Source organism: Callithrix jacchus, chromosome 1 (genome assembly GCF_049354715.1).
Source record: "Callithrix jacchus isolate 240 chromosome 1, calJac240_pri, whole genome shotgun sequence".
NCBI classification, from domain to species: Eukaryota; Metazoa; Chordata; class Mammalia; order Primates; family Cebidae; genus Callithrix; species Callithrix jacchus.
Genome location: NC_133502.1, coordinates 197,271,910 through 197,291,769, shown reverse-complemented (window position 1 = coordinate 197,291,769; position 19,860 = coordinate 197,271,910). Strand labels below are relative to the sequence as shown.

The 19,860-nt window shown below is 48.7% G+C and overlaps 1 protein-coding gene across 12 annotated transcripts in view; it reads left to right on the top strand.

The window, feature by feature from the left end:
• Positions 1-19,860, top strand: part of TPST2 (tyrosylprotein sulfotransferase 2) — a 68,480-nt gene that overhangs the window by 27,859 nt on the left and 20,761 nt on the right. For 4 of the 12 annotated variants that reach the window (XM_078336968.1, XM_078336987.1, XM_035267983.3 and 1 more), the window contains 2 exons: positions 16,951-17,022; positions 18,106-18,231. The exons of 2 other annotated variants lie outside the window; for them this stretch is intronic. Coding sequence is in view for 4 of the 10 variants with exons in the window: in XM_035267983.3 (XP_035123874.2) it covers positions 16,951-17,022; positions 18,106-18,231 (198 nt within the window). In the remaining 6 variants the exon portion in view is untranslated. Of the gene's footprint in view, positions 1-12,502; positions 12,582-16,950; positions 17,023-18,105; positions 18,232-19,860 lie in introns of those variants that run through there. 6 more of the 12 variants (XM_035268018.3, XM_078336981.1, XM_078336927.1 and 3 more) reach the window with 3 other exon arrangements.

The window sequence follows — 19,860 nt, the reverse complement described above, 5'->3', positions numbered from 1 at the left end:
GGTGTCTGGCTCATGGTGGGGTCCCGCCGAAGGAGACCGTTGTTTCACTGTGTTGCATCTCTCCAGCAGCCCCTACGCATACAGAAGCAGATAAGACCTTCTTGCATATGGGCAGACTGGAGCTCAGAGAAGGAAAGGGACTTCCCCAAGGTCACACAGCAAAGGAGGAGTTAGACTTGCCTTTGTGACCCCAAAGTAGGAACAGTTTCTCCTCTGCCACCCGGTGGCCCCTGCCAGGCTTCTGGGCCTCCTGGTCTTTGTATCTGTGGATTGAGGCTGTTTTGACTGCTTGGTGTCCACCAGCCTGGCTGGCACCCAGGAAGCAGACAAGGCTGGAAGTGTCAGGGGGTGTAGCCTGTGGGAGTTGTGCCCTGGCTTTACCCAGCAGCTCTGGGAGGACTGCCAGGGATTTGGGGCCTGTGAGGAAGGGCCTTGGCAGAGATGTTCCCTGTAGGTGGGTACTGGACTGGCTGCCAGCCCTATGCAGCTTCAAACTCATGCTGCTTTCCCCCTGCTCAAACACCTGCCATGGCTCCCTAGTACCCAAGCCCCAATTTTCCTTCCTATGCCTGCTGGGACAGCATTGCATGTCCTGCAAAGGACTCTCCATGAGATTGCTAGATTCCAGATACTACTAACAGTACTAATAATAATAGGACTTAGAGCATCGACTGTTTGCTAGGCATGGAACTGAGTGCTTCACATGCAATATCTTATTTGATCCTTACAAAAGCCATGTGGCACTGCTGTAATAGGATTCTTATTTTGCAAATGAGGAAACTGATGCCCACGGAGGTTAAGTGTCTTGCCCAAGGTCATGTAGCTCCGAAGCCAGCATCCGCAGCCTGACTCCAGAGCCACGCTTTAACAGGAGGCCATCCTACCTAATCTTGTTAGAGCAAGCCAGCATGGTGCCAGCAGCGAAGGCCTCTGGTTGCGTGGGAAGAACCCAGCCAGGTGTTCAGGCCTGGCCATGCCATTAACTTGCTGCGTGACCTTGGCTACACTTTCCTTTCTGAGCTTGCCCAGGCTTTCTCCAAGGCCACTGCTGGCTGTGCATCCCAGAACTCAAGGAAGCAAAGTTATGCCACAAATCTAGAGATCATCTTCCCTTTTATTTCATATCACAGGATGGATATGTATGTGATGCATATACATTGATAGGATGTGCTCCTATACCTGCTCTGTCCCACTCTGTGGATTTCCGCAGAGGCTCCTAGAAGGCCCCGCTGTCCAGGCTAGGAGGTTTCTGGGGGCCCCAAGCTCCCACTCCTGGCTGAAGGTGTGAATAGAACCATGCTGTTAAGTGGGGGTTTGCAGAAACCTGGGTTTGACCTGGGAGAGCCCTAGGCAGCAGGGGATGGATGATCAAGTAATCAAGTGATCAAGATAGTATTTGAATGCACAATTTGAAAAATCAAAACTAATGGATGAACCTTGACCGAGTGTGGTAAGTGGGAAAAGCTGGTCACCAGAGCATGCTGTGTGTGATTCCATTTATATGAAATGTTCAGAATAGGTGAATTCATAGAGACGGAAAGTAGAGTAATGGTTTCCTGGGGCTGCGGGGAGAAGGGGGTTGGAGTTTGATACCTTAGAGTATGAGATTTCTCTTTGGGTGATGAAAAAGTTGGGAAATTGACTATGACTGTACTAAAACTCCATGAATGTACTACTCTGAATATACCAGAAAGCTGTGCATATACTATAAACCATTAAACTGTGATTATACTAAAAACCATTTAACTGTACACTTTATTTTTTTATTTTTTTTGAGATGGAGTCTCACTCTGTTGCCCAGGCTGGAGTGCAGTGATGCGATCTCAGCTCACTGCAACCTCTGTCTCCTGGGTTCAAGCGATTCTCCTGCCTCAGCCTCCTTAGTAGCTGGGATTACAGGCACATGCCATCATGCCTGGCTGATTTTCATATTTTTAGTAGAGTTGGGGTTTCACCATGTTGACTAGGCTGGTCACAAACTCCTGACCTTAGGCGATCCGCCTGCCTCGACCTCCCAAGGTGTTGGGATTACAGGCGTGAGCCATTGCGCCCGGCACACGAACTGTACACTTTAAATAGGTAAGTTGTATGTTATGTGAATTGCCTCTCAGTAAAGCTGTTAGAAAACAATCGTAATTAATGCAAAAATATCCATGAGAAACAACGTCTCAACATTGTAAATAATATCAGGATCAGTATTACTGATCTTTTTCTCTCTGCCAAGGTTCCAGTATGTCTTGGCACAGCACAACATCATTTGTCCTGTTTGTTTAAACATTTTACTATTTTTGTTTGTTTGTCACGGGTTTTTTCCACTAATCTAAAAAAGATTGCATTGAAACATGATTGATCTCGGTTCCTGAGTTTTTTGGCACCCCCTAGAGTTTTTGTGCTCAAGGACGATGACTCACTTGCCTCACCCTGTCCTCGCCCTGCCAGGCAAGCCTTTGGCTCTCCCTTGGGTGTCCAGGGTCTCCCCCACCACTCTGTCCCTTCCTTCTCTCTGTCTCCTCGTCTGACAGGTGAGACCAGCAAGCCCACCCTGAGAGAAGCTGTGAGTTGTTTGTCCAGCCAGTGAGTCATGTGTGAGGACCAGAGTAGAGGGCTCTCTCCTCGTCACCTGCTCCTCCTGCCCACATTGTCTTCTTTGCTGGTTTCTCCCTTCTCTCCTCCCATCTCTCTCTTTTTAAAAATTTTTTTTTTGAGGCCAGGCCTGGTGGCTTATGCCTGTAATCCCAGCACTTTGGGAGGCCAAGGCAGGCAGATCACTTGAGGTCAAGAGTTGGAGACCAGCTTGGCCAACATGATGAAACCCCATCTCTACTAAAAATACAAGTGCCTCTGCCTCCTGGGCAGCTGCTCAGGAGGCTGAGGCAGGAGAATCAATTGAACCTGGAAGATGGAGGTTGCAGTGAGCTGCTCCACTGCACTCCAGCCTTGGTGACAGAGGGAGACTCTCTCTCTCTCTCTCTCTCTCTCTCTCTATATATATATATATATATATATGTATATGTATATGAATCATAAATATTTATGATTCTCTGTGCTGGGGGGCTACCTGGGCACTGTAAGATGTTTAGCAGGATCCCTGGGCTCTACCCATGAGACGACCCCTAGTTGTAGCAACCAAAACCATCTCTGGACATTACCAGTGGTTCCCTGAATGGCAAAATGGCCCCTGGTTGAGGACCGCAGGTGTGATAGGACAGCACGTGGATGAATGAGAGAAAGAGGAGTGTAAGATGGAGGGATGGGTGGTTGGAGGAAGGGAGAGAGAGCCTATGTCACTTCAATCTAGATTAGATTTAGCTGTATCTTCATAGATAAAGTAAGTGTGTGGCTGGGCGCAGTGGCTCATGCCTGTAATCCCAGCACTTTGGGAGACTGAGGCGGGTACATCACTTGAGGTCAGGAGTGACCCCCTATAATCCCCCTCCCAAAGTGCTGGGATTACAGGCGTGAGCCACTCAGCCCCATCCGTATTTTTGTATCCCATTTTAAGTGCCGCAGATGTGCCTGCTCATCACGGCATGCGGATGATAGTGATTGTTCTGCTACTAGATCTTGTTTTTTGCTGATTTAATAAAAAGAGCATATAGGTTACACATAATATTTCACAGCTTTTGTAATTGCATTCTTAGCCAAATTTTACTGTATTGTTTTCCTTTTCATCCTCTCTATTTTATTGTATTCCATTTAAAAACATTATTCTGGGAAGGAGCCAGAATATATATTTTTTTGAGATAGAGGAGTCTTGATCTGTCAACCAGGCTAGAGTATAGCGATGTGATCACAGCTCACCGCAGCCTTGATCTCCCAGGCCCAAGTGATCCTCTGGCCTCAGCCTCCCGAGTAGTTGGGACTACAGGAGCATGCTACCATACCTGGCTAATTTTAAATTTTTTGTAGAGACGGAGCTTCGCTATGTTGCCCAGGCTGGTCTTGAACTGCTGAGCTCAAGTGATCCTCCCTCCTTGGCCTCCTGAAGTGCTGGGATTACAGACATGAGCCACCGCTGCCGACTCCATCTCTGTTTCTGGAGGTGGCTCCCTGGGTCCCCCAGCAGCTATCACCTGTCCTCCAGCCCCTGTCTTTGAAGGCATCCTACACCAGAGAGAGCCAGTGTCCCCTCCCAGGTCACAACCAGACCAGTGCTCACAATTTCCCACTGTCCCCAGGTTAACTCCAAGCTCATTTCCTGGCATGCAAAGCCTGGCACAGTCTAGGGCCTGCCAGTTTCCTTTCTCCACTCTTCCTGCCCACCCCTGCTGGTTTCTTATAGACATATTCAGATGGGACCCGTAATTATCGAAGAGCTGCAAGGCATTAGCCAAGGTCCTCTGGCCTTTCTCTCATGTAAGCCCCTATCTCACTTAACCCTCACAGCACATTGCTAGTGAGAATTAATTGGGCTCATTTTACAGATGAGGAGACTCAGGCCAAGAGTGGAGGTGATGTGCCGTGAGTCTGGGGCAGAGGCAGGTGCACACCCAGGCTGGCTGGCAGCACACATGGGACTCTGTCCACCTGCCTGTGCCTCCCCTCATCCGTTGTGGGTGTTTGCTTTCCCTCAGGGCCATGTGTATGGTGTCCATGCCAGGGTCACCCCCACTTTGGTCCCTGATGGCCTTCACACTTCTAACTTAGTAGCCAAGGTCACCTGCCAGTGTGTGATGCCAGCATGGATAGGAGCCATGTTCTTTTATAACAGTTGCCGTCTCCTACCTACTTATATTTGGGTCTTGTTATGTCGATAGCCTCAGGCTGGGTCTCAAATTCCTGGGCTCAAGCTGTCTTCCTGCCTCAGCTTTGTGAGCAGCTGGGATCACAGGCATGAGCCGCTGCTCCTGGCCACTTCTGCTTCTTAAAATAAAATCAGAACATGCAAACCATGCTCCACAATATGCCATCAAGTGTTTCTGGTGCAAATCCCTGCTGCTCCTGTGTTCGATGGCGGGGTGCAGAAGTGGGCAGGAATGGGAGGGAAGGTGAGTCCAAACCCCTCGGAGGCAGGACCACGGCTCCCTGGCCCCGACAGCCATCGATTTTGTGTCCATAATGGAGCCAGATGCTGGCAGCAATTCTTAACTGGGGTCCCAGACTGTATTTGTGGGCCTCGGAATTTGGATGGGGAGGAAGAATACATCTTTATTGATGCTAGTTTAACCTTTCCTCCAGGTGACATAGGTGATAAGTCACAGTAGTAGTGGCAGCACTTGGGTCACCAGTAGAAACCACACTTTTTTTTTTGAGATGGAGTTTGGCTTTTGTTGCTCAGGCTGGAGTGCGATGGCACTATCTCAGCTCACCACAACCTCCGCCTCCCAGATTCAAGTGATTCTCCTGCTTCAGCCTACCGAGTAGCTGGGTTTACAGGCATGCACCACCATACCTGGCTAATTTTGTATTTTTAGTAGAGATGGGGTTTCACCATGTTGGTCAGGCTGGTTTCAAACTCTTGACCTCAGGTGATCTGCCCACCTTGGCCTCCCAAAATGCTGGAATTACAGGCATGAGCCACTGCACTCAGCCGATATCACTTTCAATGGCAAAAACTGCATTACTTTTGCACCAGCCTGCTAGAACGCTGAGTTCAGTGCCCTAAGTGGCACTTCACAGAGTGGGGGCGAGGGGCGGCAGCACTTGTTAAAATTCAGATTCCCTAGGCTCCACCTCGTCTTTTCCAAATCAGAGTATTTAAGGGAAGGCCCCAGGAATCTGCCTTTTTTTTTTTCTTTTTTTTTTTTTTTTAAGGAGAGAAGGAAAGAAAAAAAGGAGTGAAGGAGAGGAAGAAAAAGAGGGAGAGAGAATGGAAATGTTGCTTTATTCTAAAAAATGGGTATTAATAATGGCCAATCAATATTTCATTTAAACCTATGAGTAGGTTGTGATGTGGTATTGACTAGAATGTTTATTTTGTGTATTTAAAGTGGAGAGCTCTATAAATATTTATTAAGTTTACTTGTTCTGGATCTGAGTTCGAGTCCTTGATATCCTTATTAATTTTCTGTCTCATTGTGTCTAAGTCTCTATGTATCTGGGTGTTAGCATCGTTAGCTCTTGTTGTTGCATTGATCCTTTTACCACTGTATCTTTGTTGCTTTAAAATCTATTTTATCCAATACGAGAATTGCAACTCCTGCTTTTTATTTATTTGTTTATTTTTGCTCTCCATTTGGTTGGTAAATCTTTCTCCATCCCTTTGTTTTGAGTCTTTGTGTATCCTTGCATGTGAAATGGGTCTGGATGTAACATGCCGTTGGGTTTTGGCTGTATCTTTTGATTGGGGGATTTAGTCTATTTAAATTTAGGGTTACTGCCATTTGATGTTAACTGGCTGTTTTATCCATTCGTTGAGGTAAATTCTTCTTTATGTTGATGCTCTTTACTTTTTGGTATATTTTTAGAAAGGCTAATACTGGTTGTTTTTTCTATGTGTAATGCTTCTTTCAGAAGCTCTTGTAAGGCAGGCCTGGTGGTAATAAAATCTCTGAGTACTTGCTTGTTCATTAAATATTTTATTTTTCCTTCAGTTGTGAAGCTTAGTTTGGCTGGATATGAAATTCTGGGCTGAAAGTTCTGTTCTTTAAGGATGTTGAATATTGGCCCCCACTCTCTTCTGGCTTGTAGAGTTTCTGCTGAGAGATCTGCTGTAAGTCTGATAGGCTTCCCTTTGTGAGTAACCTGACCTTTCTCTCTGGCTGCCCTTAGTATTTTCTCCTTCGTTTCAACCCTGGTGAATCTAATGATTATGTGCCTTGGGGTTGCTCTTCTTGAGGAATATCTTTGTGGTGTTCTCTGTATTACCTGAGGTTGAATATTGACCTGCTTTGCTAGGTTGGGGAAGTTTTCCTGAATAGTATCCTGAAGAATATTTTCCAGCTTGGGTTCATTCTCTCTGTCGCATTCAGGTACACCTATCAAACGTAAATTAGGTCTTTTCACATAGTCCCATATTTCTTGGAGACTTTGCTCATTCCTTTTTATCCTTTTTTCTCTATTCTTGTCTTCTTGTTTTATTTCATTAAGTTGGACTTCAACCTCTGATATCCTTTCTTCTGCTTGATCAATTCGAGTGTTTAAACCTGTGCATACTTCTCAGAGTTCCTGTACTGTATTCTTCAGTTCCATTAATTCACTTATATTCCTCTCTAAATTGTCTATTCTCATTAGGATTTCGTGAAACCTTTTTTCAAAGTTCTTAGTTTCTTTACGTTGGGGTACAACATGTTCTTTTAACTCACCGAAGTTTGTTATTATCCACCTTCTGAAGCCTGATTCTGTTAATGGGATGCACTCGTCCTCCATCAAGTCTTGTTCCCTTGTTGATGAGGAACTGTGATCCTCTTTAGAGGGAGAGGCGTTCTGATTTTGAGTATTCTCAGCCTTTTTATGCTGGTTTCTTCCCATCATTGTAAATTTATCCACCTGTCATCTTTGTAATTACCAACTTTCCAAATTAGGTCTCTGAGTGGACTCCAAGTTGTTAATTCCCAGGGCCAAAATATGAGCAACCCACTGCGTCGGCCAAAACAGCAGCGTTAAGTGCTTTTCTGCCTGGGAATCTCCAGTCTGGCTTCCTTCTTGAGTCCGTAATAGGCGACTCTGCCTTCCCGGAGCTCCAAACGTCGGTCAGAAGGAGAACCAGTCCCGTTTACTCTGCACCAAGAGCTGCCGCGCCAAGGTGCCGGCAAAACCGCTGCGCTGGCCACAAGAGTCGCGCTGGCGACCCGTGGGGCTCCTCCACTGGGAATCTTCTGGTCCGTGAGTGACAAAAATTTGTCTGAAAGTGTGGTGTCCTCTCATTCTCTGCGTTTTCACTGGGAGTTGCAATCCCCAGATGTTAGCGATCAGCCATCTTGGATCGTTCTCTTCAGGAATCTGCCTTTTAACAGTTTCAGGCTATTCAGAAGCACACCAAGGTTTAACCACCACCCTAAAGGGAAGGAATAACAGTGATGAAGTAACAACGCTCTGTTCTGAGTCCTTTATGTGAGTTTATTTATTTTGAGACAGAGTCTTGCTCTGTCACCCTGGCTGGAGTGCAGTGGTGCCATCTCGGCTCATTGCAACCTCCCCCTCCCGGGTTCAAGCAATTCTTATGCTTCAGCCTCCCGAGTAGCTGGGATTACAAGCATGGACCACTACATTTGACTTATATTTTTAGCAGACACAGGGTTTCACCATGTTGGCCAGGCTGGTCTCGAACTCTTGACCTCAGGTGATCTGTCTCAGCCTTCCAAAGTGCTGGGATTACAGGTTTGAGCCACTGCCAGTTTATTTAATCTTCACAAGTGCTAATGGCCTCCCCATTTCACAGATGAGGAAAGTGAGGCACAAAGATGTTAGCTAACACCTCTCCTGGACCCCCAACCCAGTGCTGCATTGCTGGTAATCAGCCAGGTGTGCAGGATTCCTGTGCCTCTGCTCAGTCCGCCATCTCTGACAGCTTCTGGGCAGAGGAATGGAGACAGGATCCCGTGGTGGGTGGGGGCGAGAGCTCAAGAAGCACTGGTCCCTACACGATTACGCCAGCCCTTTTCTCTTTGCCTTGTTTACCAGGCAGGGGCCCTCTGTGTTTCTGTGAAGGAAATCCAGAGCAGGGGCTGTGCCAGGTGCTGGAGGCAAGGCTGGGAGATGGTCCAGTGGTCTGAGCTAGGCTCTACAATGAGCAGCTGTCTGACCTGGGGCACGTAGCTTCTCCATCTGTGTATGGGGTGGGGTTGAGATTTGGAAGAGGTAGTTAAGAGCTTGGGTTTGGGCATCAGACAGACCTGAGTTCCAGATCAGACTCAGCCAGTTATCACCTGTGTGATCTCCAACAAAGCACTTCACCTCTCTAAGCCTCAGTTTCCCCTTCTGTAAAGCGAGACAATAAGAATAGTGCTTACCCTCCAAGGTTGTCCTTAAGGTCAAAATTATACAGTTGGCTCTCTGAATTCATGGGTTCCGCATGCAGGGATTCAGCCAACAGCGGATCAAAAACATTTGGGAAAAAATGGATAGTTGTATCTGTACTGAACATGAACAGGACTTTTTTTGTCCTGTGATTATTCTCTAAAGAATGTAGTGTAACAACTATTTACATAGTGTTTACATTGTATTAGGTAGTATAGTTGATCTAGCACTGATTTAAAGTATATGGGAGGATATGTGTAGGTTATATGCAAATACTGCATCATTTTATTTAAGAGATTTGGACATCCTGGATTTTGGTATTCAAGGGGATTCTGTAATCAATCCCCTATGATACTGAGGGGCGACTGTATATAAAACAGCCAGCCAGGTGCAGTGGCTCATGCCTATAATCCCAGCACTTTGGGAGGCTGAGGTGGGAGGATTAAACTCAGATCAGCCTTGGCAACATAGTGAGACCCCGTCTCTACAAAAATAAAAAATTAACTGGGTATGGTGGCACGTGCCTGTAGTCCCAGCTACCTGGGAACCTGAGGCAGGCAGATCATTTAAGGCCAGGAATTTCAAGGCTGCAGTGAACAATCATTACCCTCCGGCACTCCTGCCTTGGAGACAGAGGGAGACCCTGTCTCTTTAAAAAAACAGAACTGCCAGGCATACACAAGTCTCTGCTAGTCCTTACGTGGCGACAGACAGGATGCTGGATGATTCCCTTTGCATCAGTGTGCACTTCTTTCTTTTCAATCAACGATTTGTTTTTCCGAATTATACATTTTTTCTCTTACTCACCAAAGGCTGGCCACCTGGGTCCTCCCACAGTCCCTACTGAGATAAGTCCCAGAACCAAAGTACACGCACACTGGTTTCTACCTCCGCTCATTGTATTTGTGCTTTGTGAGTTTGTGCAGGTTGCAGTGAGGGCAGGTGCTGCTGATAGGGTCCTTTTTTTTTTTTTTTTTTTTTTTTTTTTTTTTAAAGATGGAGTTCACTGTTGTCGCCCAGGCTGGAGTACAATAGTGGGATCTTGGCTCACTGCAACCTCTGCCTCCCGGGTTCAAATGATTCTCCTGCCTCAGCCTCCCGAGTAGCTGGGACCACAGGCACCTACCACCATGTCTGGCTAATTTTTGTATTTTTAGTAGAGATGGGGTATCACCATGTTGGCCAGGCTAGTCTCGAACCCCTTACCTCAGGTGATCTGCCTGCCTTGGCCTCCCAAAGTGCTGGGATTGCAGGCATGAGCCGCCGCGCGTGGCTGATAGCGTCTTTTTGTGATATAGACCAGGGGGTTGGCAAACTATGTCCATGGGACAAATCTAGCTCACTGCCTGTTTTTGAAACAAGTCTTATCAGAACACAGCCACATGCCTTCATGTTTATGTCATCTTGATTGTTTGTGTTAAAATTCCACAGTTGCAGTGGAGATCTTGTGGCCCACAGAACCAAAAACATTGGCTCGATGACTTCACAGAAGCTTGCCCACCTCCAGGAGAGATGGTGAAGCACGGTCATCGAAAGTTGGGGAAACAGTCTGGGTTCTGGTATCAGATGGCCTCAGTTCCAGTTCAGGCTCAACCAGTTACCATCTGTGTGACCTCCAGCAAAGCACTTCACCTCTCTAAGCCTCAGTTTCCCCTCTGTAAATCGTGGCTAATAATAGAGTCCATCCTCCAGGGGTGTTGTTTAGAGTCAAAATGCACAAGGCCAACTGGACTTTTTGACTCTTAACGGCGAGGAACAGGGAAAAGGAGTCCCTCCTGACCCCATCTGGCCAGACCACACATTCCTCAGTGTGTCTGTCCCTGCCAGTCTTTAGCCGTGTGCTGTAGTGAGAGTGATTATAATATCACATGACGGCCTAGCGTCATGGCTCATGCCTGTAATCCCAGCACTTTGAGGGGCCCAGGCAGGAGGATTACTTGAGCACAGGAGTATGGCACCAGCCTGAACAATAAAACAAGACCCTGTTTCTACAAAAAATAAAATATTAGCCAGGCGTGGTGGTGCACTAGCTACTTGGGAGGCTGAGATGGGAGTATTCACTTGAGCCCAGGCGACTGAGGCTGTAGCAAGCCATGATTGCACCAGTGTATTCTAGCCAGGGTGACAAGAGCAAGACCCTGTCTCAAAAAAAAGGAAAAAAAACTAGTAATAATTTTCTCATGTTGGCTCTGCCTGGCTTGATGGAAGTTCCACAGTTCCCATGGCACTCTTTCTTCCAGGTGTGATTCCCATTTCTCAGATGAGAACACTGAGCTCAGCGAGCTGCCCCAGATTGACCCAGGACACCCAGCCTCTGAGTAGGGGAGCTAGGATGTGACCCCTGGCCTCCGAGGGGGAGGCTGGGATAGTGTGTGGGGCCCTGCTTTGACGGTTTTAGGTTAAAAAAATGCAAAGCAAGACTGGAAGTATATCCCAGATCCAGGAGCACAGGCTCTGGAGAGAGACTTGGGTTTTTCTTCTAGCTCCCCTGCCGACCAGCTGCATGGCCTTGGGCAGGTCCCTTTCCCTCTCTGAGCCCCAGGAAATGGATCATGAATAAGGGAGGGTCAAATAGGGTCAAAGGTTAAGACAAAATGCAATGATATATGTAAAACCCTTAGTTCAGTACTTGGTATATAGTAAGTGCTCTAAGTCTGAGTTAATTTTTTTTTTTAGGCAGAGGCTCTCTGTCACCCAGATGGCAGTGCAGTGGTGTGATCCTGGCTCATGCAACCTCTGCCTCCTAGGCTTAAGTGATCCTCTTACCTCAGCCTCCCAAGTAGCTGGAACTATAGGTGTATGTCACCACGCCCAGCTAGTTTTTGTATTTTTTTGTAGAGGCAGTGTTTTGTCTTACTATCCAGACTGGTTGCAAACTCCTTTCCTATAGCAATCCATCCCCCTCAGCCTCCCAAAGTGACAGGATTATAGGCATGAGCCACTGAGCCAGGCCTGAACTGAGCTAATATTTTTGTTTTTTTTTTTTTTGAGATGCTGTCTCACTCTGATGCCCAGGCTGGAGTGCAGTGGCACCATCTCGGCTCACTGCAGGCTCTGCCTCCCGGGTTCAAGTGATTCTCCTGCCTCAGCCTCCTGAGTAGCTGGGACTATAGATATGTACTACCATGCCTGGCAAATTTTTGTATTTTTAGTAGAGACAGGGTTTCACTGTGTTGGCCAGTCTAGTCTTGAACTCCTGACCTCGTGATCTACCCACCTTGGCCTCCCAAAGTGTTCAGATTACAGGCGTGAGCCACTGTGGCCAGCCCTGAGCTAATATTTTTAAGGCTGCGTGCCAGCCTCCCTGCCCTTCCTCTTGAACCACTCTGCATACTTTTTATGCTCAAGCAGCGTCCACAGCTTCAGAATTATTTTTCCCTTACTCTTACCCCATTGAAATCTGGAGGGCTTTCTTGGCTGGCTTTCCACCCCCCTACCCCCCACCCCACAATAGTTCAGAAGTCCCTGATTCACAGGGACCCTGTCCAAGAGACCTACGTCTGCCCAGCTCTGCAGAAAGTTGGGGCGTGGTGGGTGGGAGGTGGTGTGGTCAGTGTGGTTCGGTAGGGTTGGGAAGAGCCATGGCAATGGAATGTTGGGAGCTGGTTCCCATGGGGAGGAGTCGCAGGGCTGGTGGCTGAGCCTGAGCACGCGGGCACTGGGCCCTGCTCCAAGGCCACTCTGTAAGTGCTGTGACCTCCCGAGCTGGCATTGTGTGCTGCCAGCCCCCCGCTGGTGTCCCCTCCCTGTCCCCTGCCGCTTTTCTCTTGGGAACCTCCTGATCCGCTGAGCTTGGAGAAATGATGATTTAGAAAATTCGTATAGATTCAAGCCAAGAATCAGTGTGGTCTCAATGCAGACGTCACCCCCTGCTTTCTTTAGCCCCTGTGGAATGCCCCCACCTCTCATCATGTGAATTTCCTTCTGAGCCTTTGTCACTGGTGTCTTTGTCTCACATGCTGATTTCTTTGCTCCCCACTGGAATGTCAGCTCTATGAAGGCAGGGACCTTTGTCTGTTGCTCTTGATGTATCCCAGTGTCTTGAGCAGGGCCCTGTGCATGATACTTGCTCAGTAAACATTGGTGGAATGAATGAATCTGAGTCTAAGGGGATCTCTTAGATTGAACAGCTCCCACCCTTCCAGGGGCCTTTCAGAGTTAATGGAAAGAGGGAGCAAAATCCCCTCCCATGGACTCCTGCTACCCACTGCCCTTTTTTTTTAAATTTTTTAGTTGACTCTCTGTCACCCAGGCTGGTGTGCGGTGATGCGATCTTCGTTCATTGCAACCTCCACTTACCAGATTCAAGTGATTCTCCTGCCTCAGCCTCTCGAGTAGCTGGGACTGTAGGCAAGTGCCACCATGCCTGGCTAATTTTGTGTGTGTGTGTGTGTATTTTTAGTACAGATGGGGTTTCACCATGTTGGCTAGCATGGTCTTGATCTCCTGACCTGGTGATCTGCCCACCTTGGCCTTCCAAGTGCTGGGATTACAGGCATGAGCCACTGCACCCGACGAAATGAAACCCCACTGTTTCCAATGACCAGCTGATTCTGGCTTAATCTGATTTTTTTTTTTTTTTTTTGAGACACAGTCTTGCTCTGTCACCAGGCTTGAGTGCAGTAGTGCGATCTAAGCTCACTGCAACCTCTGCCTCCCAGATTCAACTGATTCCCCTGTCTCATCCTCCTGAATAGCTGGGATTATAGGCGTGCACCACCATGCCCGGCTAATTTTTTGTATTTTAGTAGAAACGGAGTTTCACTATGTTGGCCAGGATGGTCTCGATCTCCTGACCTCATGATCTGCCTGCCTCGGCCTCCCAAAGTGCTGGGTTTATAGGCGTGAGCCACTGCGCCTGGCTGCTGCCCCTGTTTTGTAAGCCACATGACACCACGCCAGGGATGGCGCCTTGGAGACAGAGCCGCAGTTGGAAACTGTCCTTTCCTCTTACTAGTTGTGTGGCTTCTGCCAATCACTCCATCTCTTGGAGCTTCAATTTCTTCACTTCTCAGATGGGGGTAAAAATCTCCACCATACAAGGTTTTGCTGTAAACAAGAGCCAGCATGCAAGTAGCACTTGCTGTGGGCCAGGTGCTATTCTAACATGCTCGCATTTATTTATACCTCCTAGCATTCCCACAAGACTAGTTTCTCATTTGCGCTGGGCACATTTCAAAGTGCCCTTCTAGGAGGTGTTACAGGTAGCGTATCCCTTTATCTGAAATGCTTGGGACCAGAAAGGTTTTGGATTTCAGATTTTTTTCTTCTTCTGAGGCAGCATCTCCCTCTGACACCCAGGCTGGAGTGCAGTGGCATGATCATGGCTCACTTTAGCCTTAACCTCCGGGGTTCAAGTGATTCTCCTGCCTCAGTGTCTCAATTAGCTGAGACTATTGGGCAAGCACCACCACACCTGGCTAATTAAAAAAAAAAAAAAGTAGAAACAGGGTCTCCCTATGTTGCCCAGGCTGGTCTTGAACTCCTGGGCTCAAGTGATCCTCCTGCCTCAGCCCTCAAAGTGCTGGGATTACAGGCCTGAGCTACCACACCTGACTTAGATTTTTTTTTTTCTGAGTTTGGAATATTTGCATCATACTGATCAGTTCAGCATCCCTAATCCAAAATGCTCTGATGTCCGTCCTTCCTTCCTCCCCTCCCCTCCCCTCTCCTCCTCTCCCCTCCCCTCCCTTAGGTGTGTGCAGTGGCCCACACCTAAAATCCTGGCACTTTGGGAGGCACAGGCAAGAGGATTGTGTGAGTCCAGGAATCCCATAGGGGGACTCCATCTTTACAAAAAAATACAAATATTAGCCAGGCATGGTAGCACGCAGGTATCCAGGTAGTCCTGGATACTTGGGTGGCTCAGATGGGAGGATCACTTGAGCCCAAGGAAGTCAAGGCTGCAGTGACCCAAGATCATATCACTGCATTTTAGCCTGGACTGGACACCAAAAAAAAAAAACAGAAAAGAAAGGAGAGCTCTGGCCCAGCACGGTGGGTCACACCTGTAATTCCAGCACTTTGGGAGGCCAAGGCAGGTAGATCATGAGGTCAGGAGTTCAAGACCATCCTGGCCAGCATGGTGAAACCCTCTGTCTTTACTAAAAATACAAAAATTAGCCGGGCATGGTAGCGCGTGCCTGTAATCCCAGCTACTCAGGAGGCTGAGGCAGGAGAATTGCTTGAACCCAGGAGGCGGAGGTTGCGGTGAGCCGAGATCGCGCCATTGTACTCCAGCCTGGGTGATGGGGCAAGCACCCCTCCCTCTCATTTGTCCTCTAATCAGTACTGCCCAGCAGAACACTCTACAGCGATGGGAATGTTCTAGTGCAAAGATCAGCAAATTTCTAGAAATGTCCCAGATAGTAAATGTTTCCAACTTTGTGGTGTTCATGTGGTTTTTGTTGCCACTGCTGCTCCCCCTGCCTCTCCTCTTCCTCCTTCCTTCACCCTTTACCTTCCCTTGATAAAATTTACAAATCATTCGTAGTTCAAGGGCCCTTTGAAAATAGGCCCTGGGTTGGATTGGGCCCAAGGACCATAGTTTGCCCACCCCATTCTGGATGTACATTGTCCGATACAGTAGGCACTGGTCACATGTGGCTTCTGGGCACTTGTGACTAGTGCAGATGAGAAGCTGGACTTTTAATTTTATTTAATGTTGCATAAAGTGAGTTTAAATAGCTACGTGTGGCTGACGGCTGCATGTTGGACGCACAGCTCCAGTGATTGGCAGCCCTGACAGCGCCGTCCCATTGCTCTGAAAGGGCCTGGGTGCCCTGGAGGGGAGTGGCTGGGGTCATGGGCCGTGGGAGCTGCCTGGCTGCCAGGGCTCTCGGGATCGCTGGCATTTCAAGAGCTGCCTGAGGGCAGCTGGGTGAGCTGTCCTGCCCCTGGAATAGCTTCAAGTGCCTGCTTCGTAACGGGTTTTATTTGTACCAAGAGAGCAGGTCTCACTTCATTGGCCGCCCGAGTCCCAGGAGTGCCGAAGCTTGCGTATCTGTAGTTTGGGAGTGGCCTGCTGGTCGCTGTGGTTACGCCTTGGTACCTTTCTTCCTCTGGGTTTAGATGTCCTAATTGGCCTGGTATTTCAGAAATAGGAAAATGGTATGGAGACAAAGGAATGAGTGAATAGGAAGGAATGGAGGACCAAGAAATGCAGGCAGCAGCCTGCAGCCTGCTTATTGCCTTCATGGCACAAATAAGAAAAGCTGAGATTTTTTTCTTTTTCTTTTTCTGAGACACGGTCTTGCTCTTTTGCCCAGACTGTAGTGCAGGGGCACATTCACAGCTCGCTGCAGCCTCGATCTCCTGGGCGTCAGCGATCCTCCCACCCCAGCCTCCCAAGTAGCTGGGACTACAGGCGTGTACCATCACCTGGATAAGTTTTTATTTTTATAGAGACAGGGTCTCTCCATGTTGCCCAGGCTGGTCTCAAACTTCTGGGCTCAAGTGACCCTGCTGCCTCTGCCTCCCAAAGTGCTGGGATCACAGGTGTGAGCCACCATGCCAGGCCTGGCTGAGATTTAAAAAGCTGAGAGTTTAAAGTGTTGTTACCCTGCTTAAAACCTCCTGTTTACAGAATAGAAAAAGTCTCAGAGGAGCAGTGTATATAGTCAAGGAGTTGGCCAACTCCAGAGCTGCATTCTAAACCCCCACCTCCTGAAACAGGACTGAGAGGAGGGAGGCTTAGTTTCAGACTCAGTGTGTGACTCTGTGAAATGATTTCTCCTTGTGGGCCTCAGTTGTCTCATCTGTAAAATGGGAGAAGATAGGAATTGGCAGTAGTGCCTTAGCTCAGACTCAGCTCACACCTCTCTGCCTGAGAAGTGAGCCAGTTCATTCCCTGTAGGAGCAGGTAAGTTGAGATTCCCACTGTGGTATTTTGAGCCAAAGTGGCCTCCCCTGTATTCCAGAGTCCTTCTCCCAAATGTCACTGTCAGGTGCTCTTGGGAGCCTGAAACCTCACTCTGCCTCTTTGAAGGGGCCAGGCACTTGGCCTCTCTCCATGGTGCCCGTCCTGATGCAGTATCTCCTTTGCCTCTCTAGGGCTCTGCCAGGAGACAGCCTTGGCACACAGGCACAAGGGCTGGAGCCCAGAGATGAGAGTGCCCAGAGGAGGTAAGTGCACCCAGAAGGAACTTCCCCTGGAGTCCTGGCTTCTCCCGAGACAGCCTTCAAAAGTCCCCTCCATGCCCCCAGCCTCCATGATTGGGCCCCTGGGCAAACTCCCCTGGCTGGTTTTCACCTTTCTATTCAGCCACAAGGTTGGAAATCTGGTACTAGAAAAAGCTACATCTGCTGGGGCCATGGTGGCTCACGCCTGTAATCCCAGCACTTTGGGAGGCCGAGGTGGGTGGATCACCTGAGTTCAGAAGTTTGAGACCAGCCTGGCCAACGTGGAGAAACCCCGTCTCTACTGAAAATACAAAATTAGCCCACCGTGGTGGTTCACACCTGTGATCCCAGCTACTTGGGAGGCTGAGGCAGGAGAATCACTTGAACCCAGGAGGTGGAGGTTGCAGTGAGCCGAGATCGTGCCACTGCATTTCAGCCTGGGCAACAAGAGCGAAACTCGATCTCAAAAAGGAATACAAAAAGCTGCACCCCAACAAGCACCATAGAGAGACGAGCATCTTCCTTATCTCTTAGGAAGACAATCCTCCAGGTGATAGGAGAAAGAAGGCTGAGGACCACGGTGGGCAGGGGACTTGCCCAGTATCACGGAGCAGATTCAAGGCACTACCAGAACCCAAACCCTCTCGTGTCCCGTTCTGCTGATGTTAGTGTTTTGGGTGTGTTTTCTCAGCACCCCACAAGACTTTCTTGGCCCTCCGAATAGCTTCCATGAGAGAAGGGTATTATCCCGTTTTTGGAGAAGACAGTAGAAGCCCAGCAAAGTGATATCTTTTTGTCCAGATCACCAGCTGGCAAGTGGCAGAAGGGAGATTTGAACCTGGGAGTGTGGTACTCCAAGTTGGAAGCCCTTACCCATCATCCTCACTGTGAAGATGCCAGGGTATCTCCCTTGCCAGGGTCCAGCAGGGTGATGAGGGTGCTGGGCAGGCCTAGGTCCCTGGGCTGGGCCCTCTAGCTCCTCCCACAGTGGGGTCCCTAGCTCTGGGTAACCAGGACGCTACTTTCTGCTTTGTGGGTTCCGGGCTGCCTTCTGTGTCCCAAGTCACCCTGCTTTTTCTTCTTAAGCCATCCTGCAGGTCTTTGCCATCTTCTTACTTCTGACTTGTCGGCTTTGAGCTGTTTTCTTCAGGCGAACAGCTCAGCCTTGGCCTGGTCTGATCGAGGCCTGCCACTCTGGCTGTGCGACCTTGGGTAAGCTGCTTCATCTCTTTGAGCTTAGCTATTGCAGGGAAAATGCTTTCGCAGAGTTTATCCTCCATACATGCAAACACCTTTGCTGAACTTAAAATGCTGAGGCCGGCTGGGCACGGTGGCTAACGCCTATAATCCCTGCATTTTGGGAGGACGAAGTGGGTGGATTACCTGAGGTCAGGAGTTTGAGACCAGCCTGGCTAACGTGGTGAGACCCCGCCTCTACTAAAAATACAGTAATTACCCAGGCATGGTGGTGCACACCTGTAATCCCAGCTACTTGGGAGACTGAGGCAGGAGAATCGCTTGAACCTGGGAGGTGGAGGTGGCATTGAGCCAAGATCACACCACTGCACCCCAGCCTGGGTGACAGAGCAAGACTTGGTCTCAAAAAAAAAAAAAAAAAAAAAAGGGAAAAATGCTGAAACCAAATGAATGATTACTATATAGTATGAAGCAAACTGGAGAGCTGATACATTTTTCCTTATTTTATCTATTTCTGCTTCCAGGCTTTTTCCCTTGGTACCAAACCCAGCATAGGCTGGAGAGTACACACAGATATACATACATACATACACAGTGGCATGCACACTGGACACAGTTTTTCTGGAAGCCACTTTCAGTTTCCAAATTATTTCCCTTTCTCTGTATCCCCATTTTCATGGGTTCACCCAAAAGGGTGATTAATCTAATTTAAGCTAAGGTGTGATTGACAGCTCCCCCCCAAGGTGGGGACGCTATCCCTGAAATCCTAATCACCGACAGAATTCTAGTCACGGATCTAAAGGGAGACTTTCACTGAGCATCTGAAGAACATGACAGGTCATTGCAGGGATTTCTGAATGGCTTCATGTCCTCTTCAGCCTGCCTCCCCCAGGAAGTAGCTCTGAATTAGCTTTCCCCATCACAGACCTTGAATGGAGGGTACAGTGAAGCCCCAGCCTCTTCAGCGGAACTTCATCAGTTTTTCTGAAGAGAGGGAAATTACCCAATGCTCAGAGAGGCCGGTGACCCCAGCCTGAGATCCATCTCTGCTTTGTCAGCTGCTTCTCACAGCCTCACAGCAGCCTCTGAGGTCAGTGGATCTGCCCCAATTTTGCAGCTGAAGAAACTGTGGTTAAGATGGGGGAAGTGACTCTCCCAAAGTGACACTGCCAGGAAGTCCTAGTCTCTTAGCAGTTTCCACCCCAGGCCTGAGACCGTGTGCCCTCTGCTTTGATGTTTATTTTCCACTTGCTACAGCCTAAGAGGGCCCAGGCAGCCCAAGCCCTTGCGAGTGGATAGGCCCAGCTGCACATGGGGCCCTCAGATGGTTTTGGGTGGAAACTCACATCCAAAGAACCATGCTATCTCCCCACCGGTGTCCACCAGACCCTCCGTTTGCTAAGCTGCTTGCAGTGGCCCGACCGTGCTGCATTCTTTCCTGCCTCTGGCTCTGCACTGGCCATTCCCTTTGCTGGGAACATGCTTCTTACTATTCTCCACCTGCCTGTTTTCTACCCACTGCTCAGAATTCTGTGTGAAGGCTGCCTCCTGTAGGAGGCCTTCCCTCACCTGTGTGGGTACAACCCATCAGTCTCTCTCAGGCACAGGTCCATAGTAAGGGTGGACTTGGGAGGCTGAGGCTCC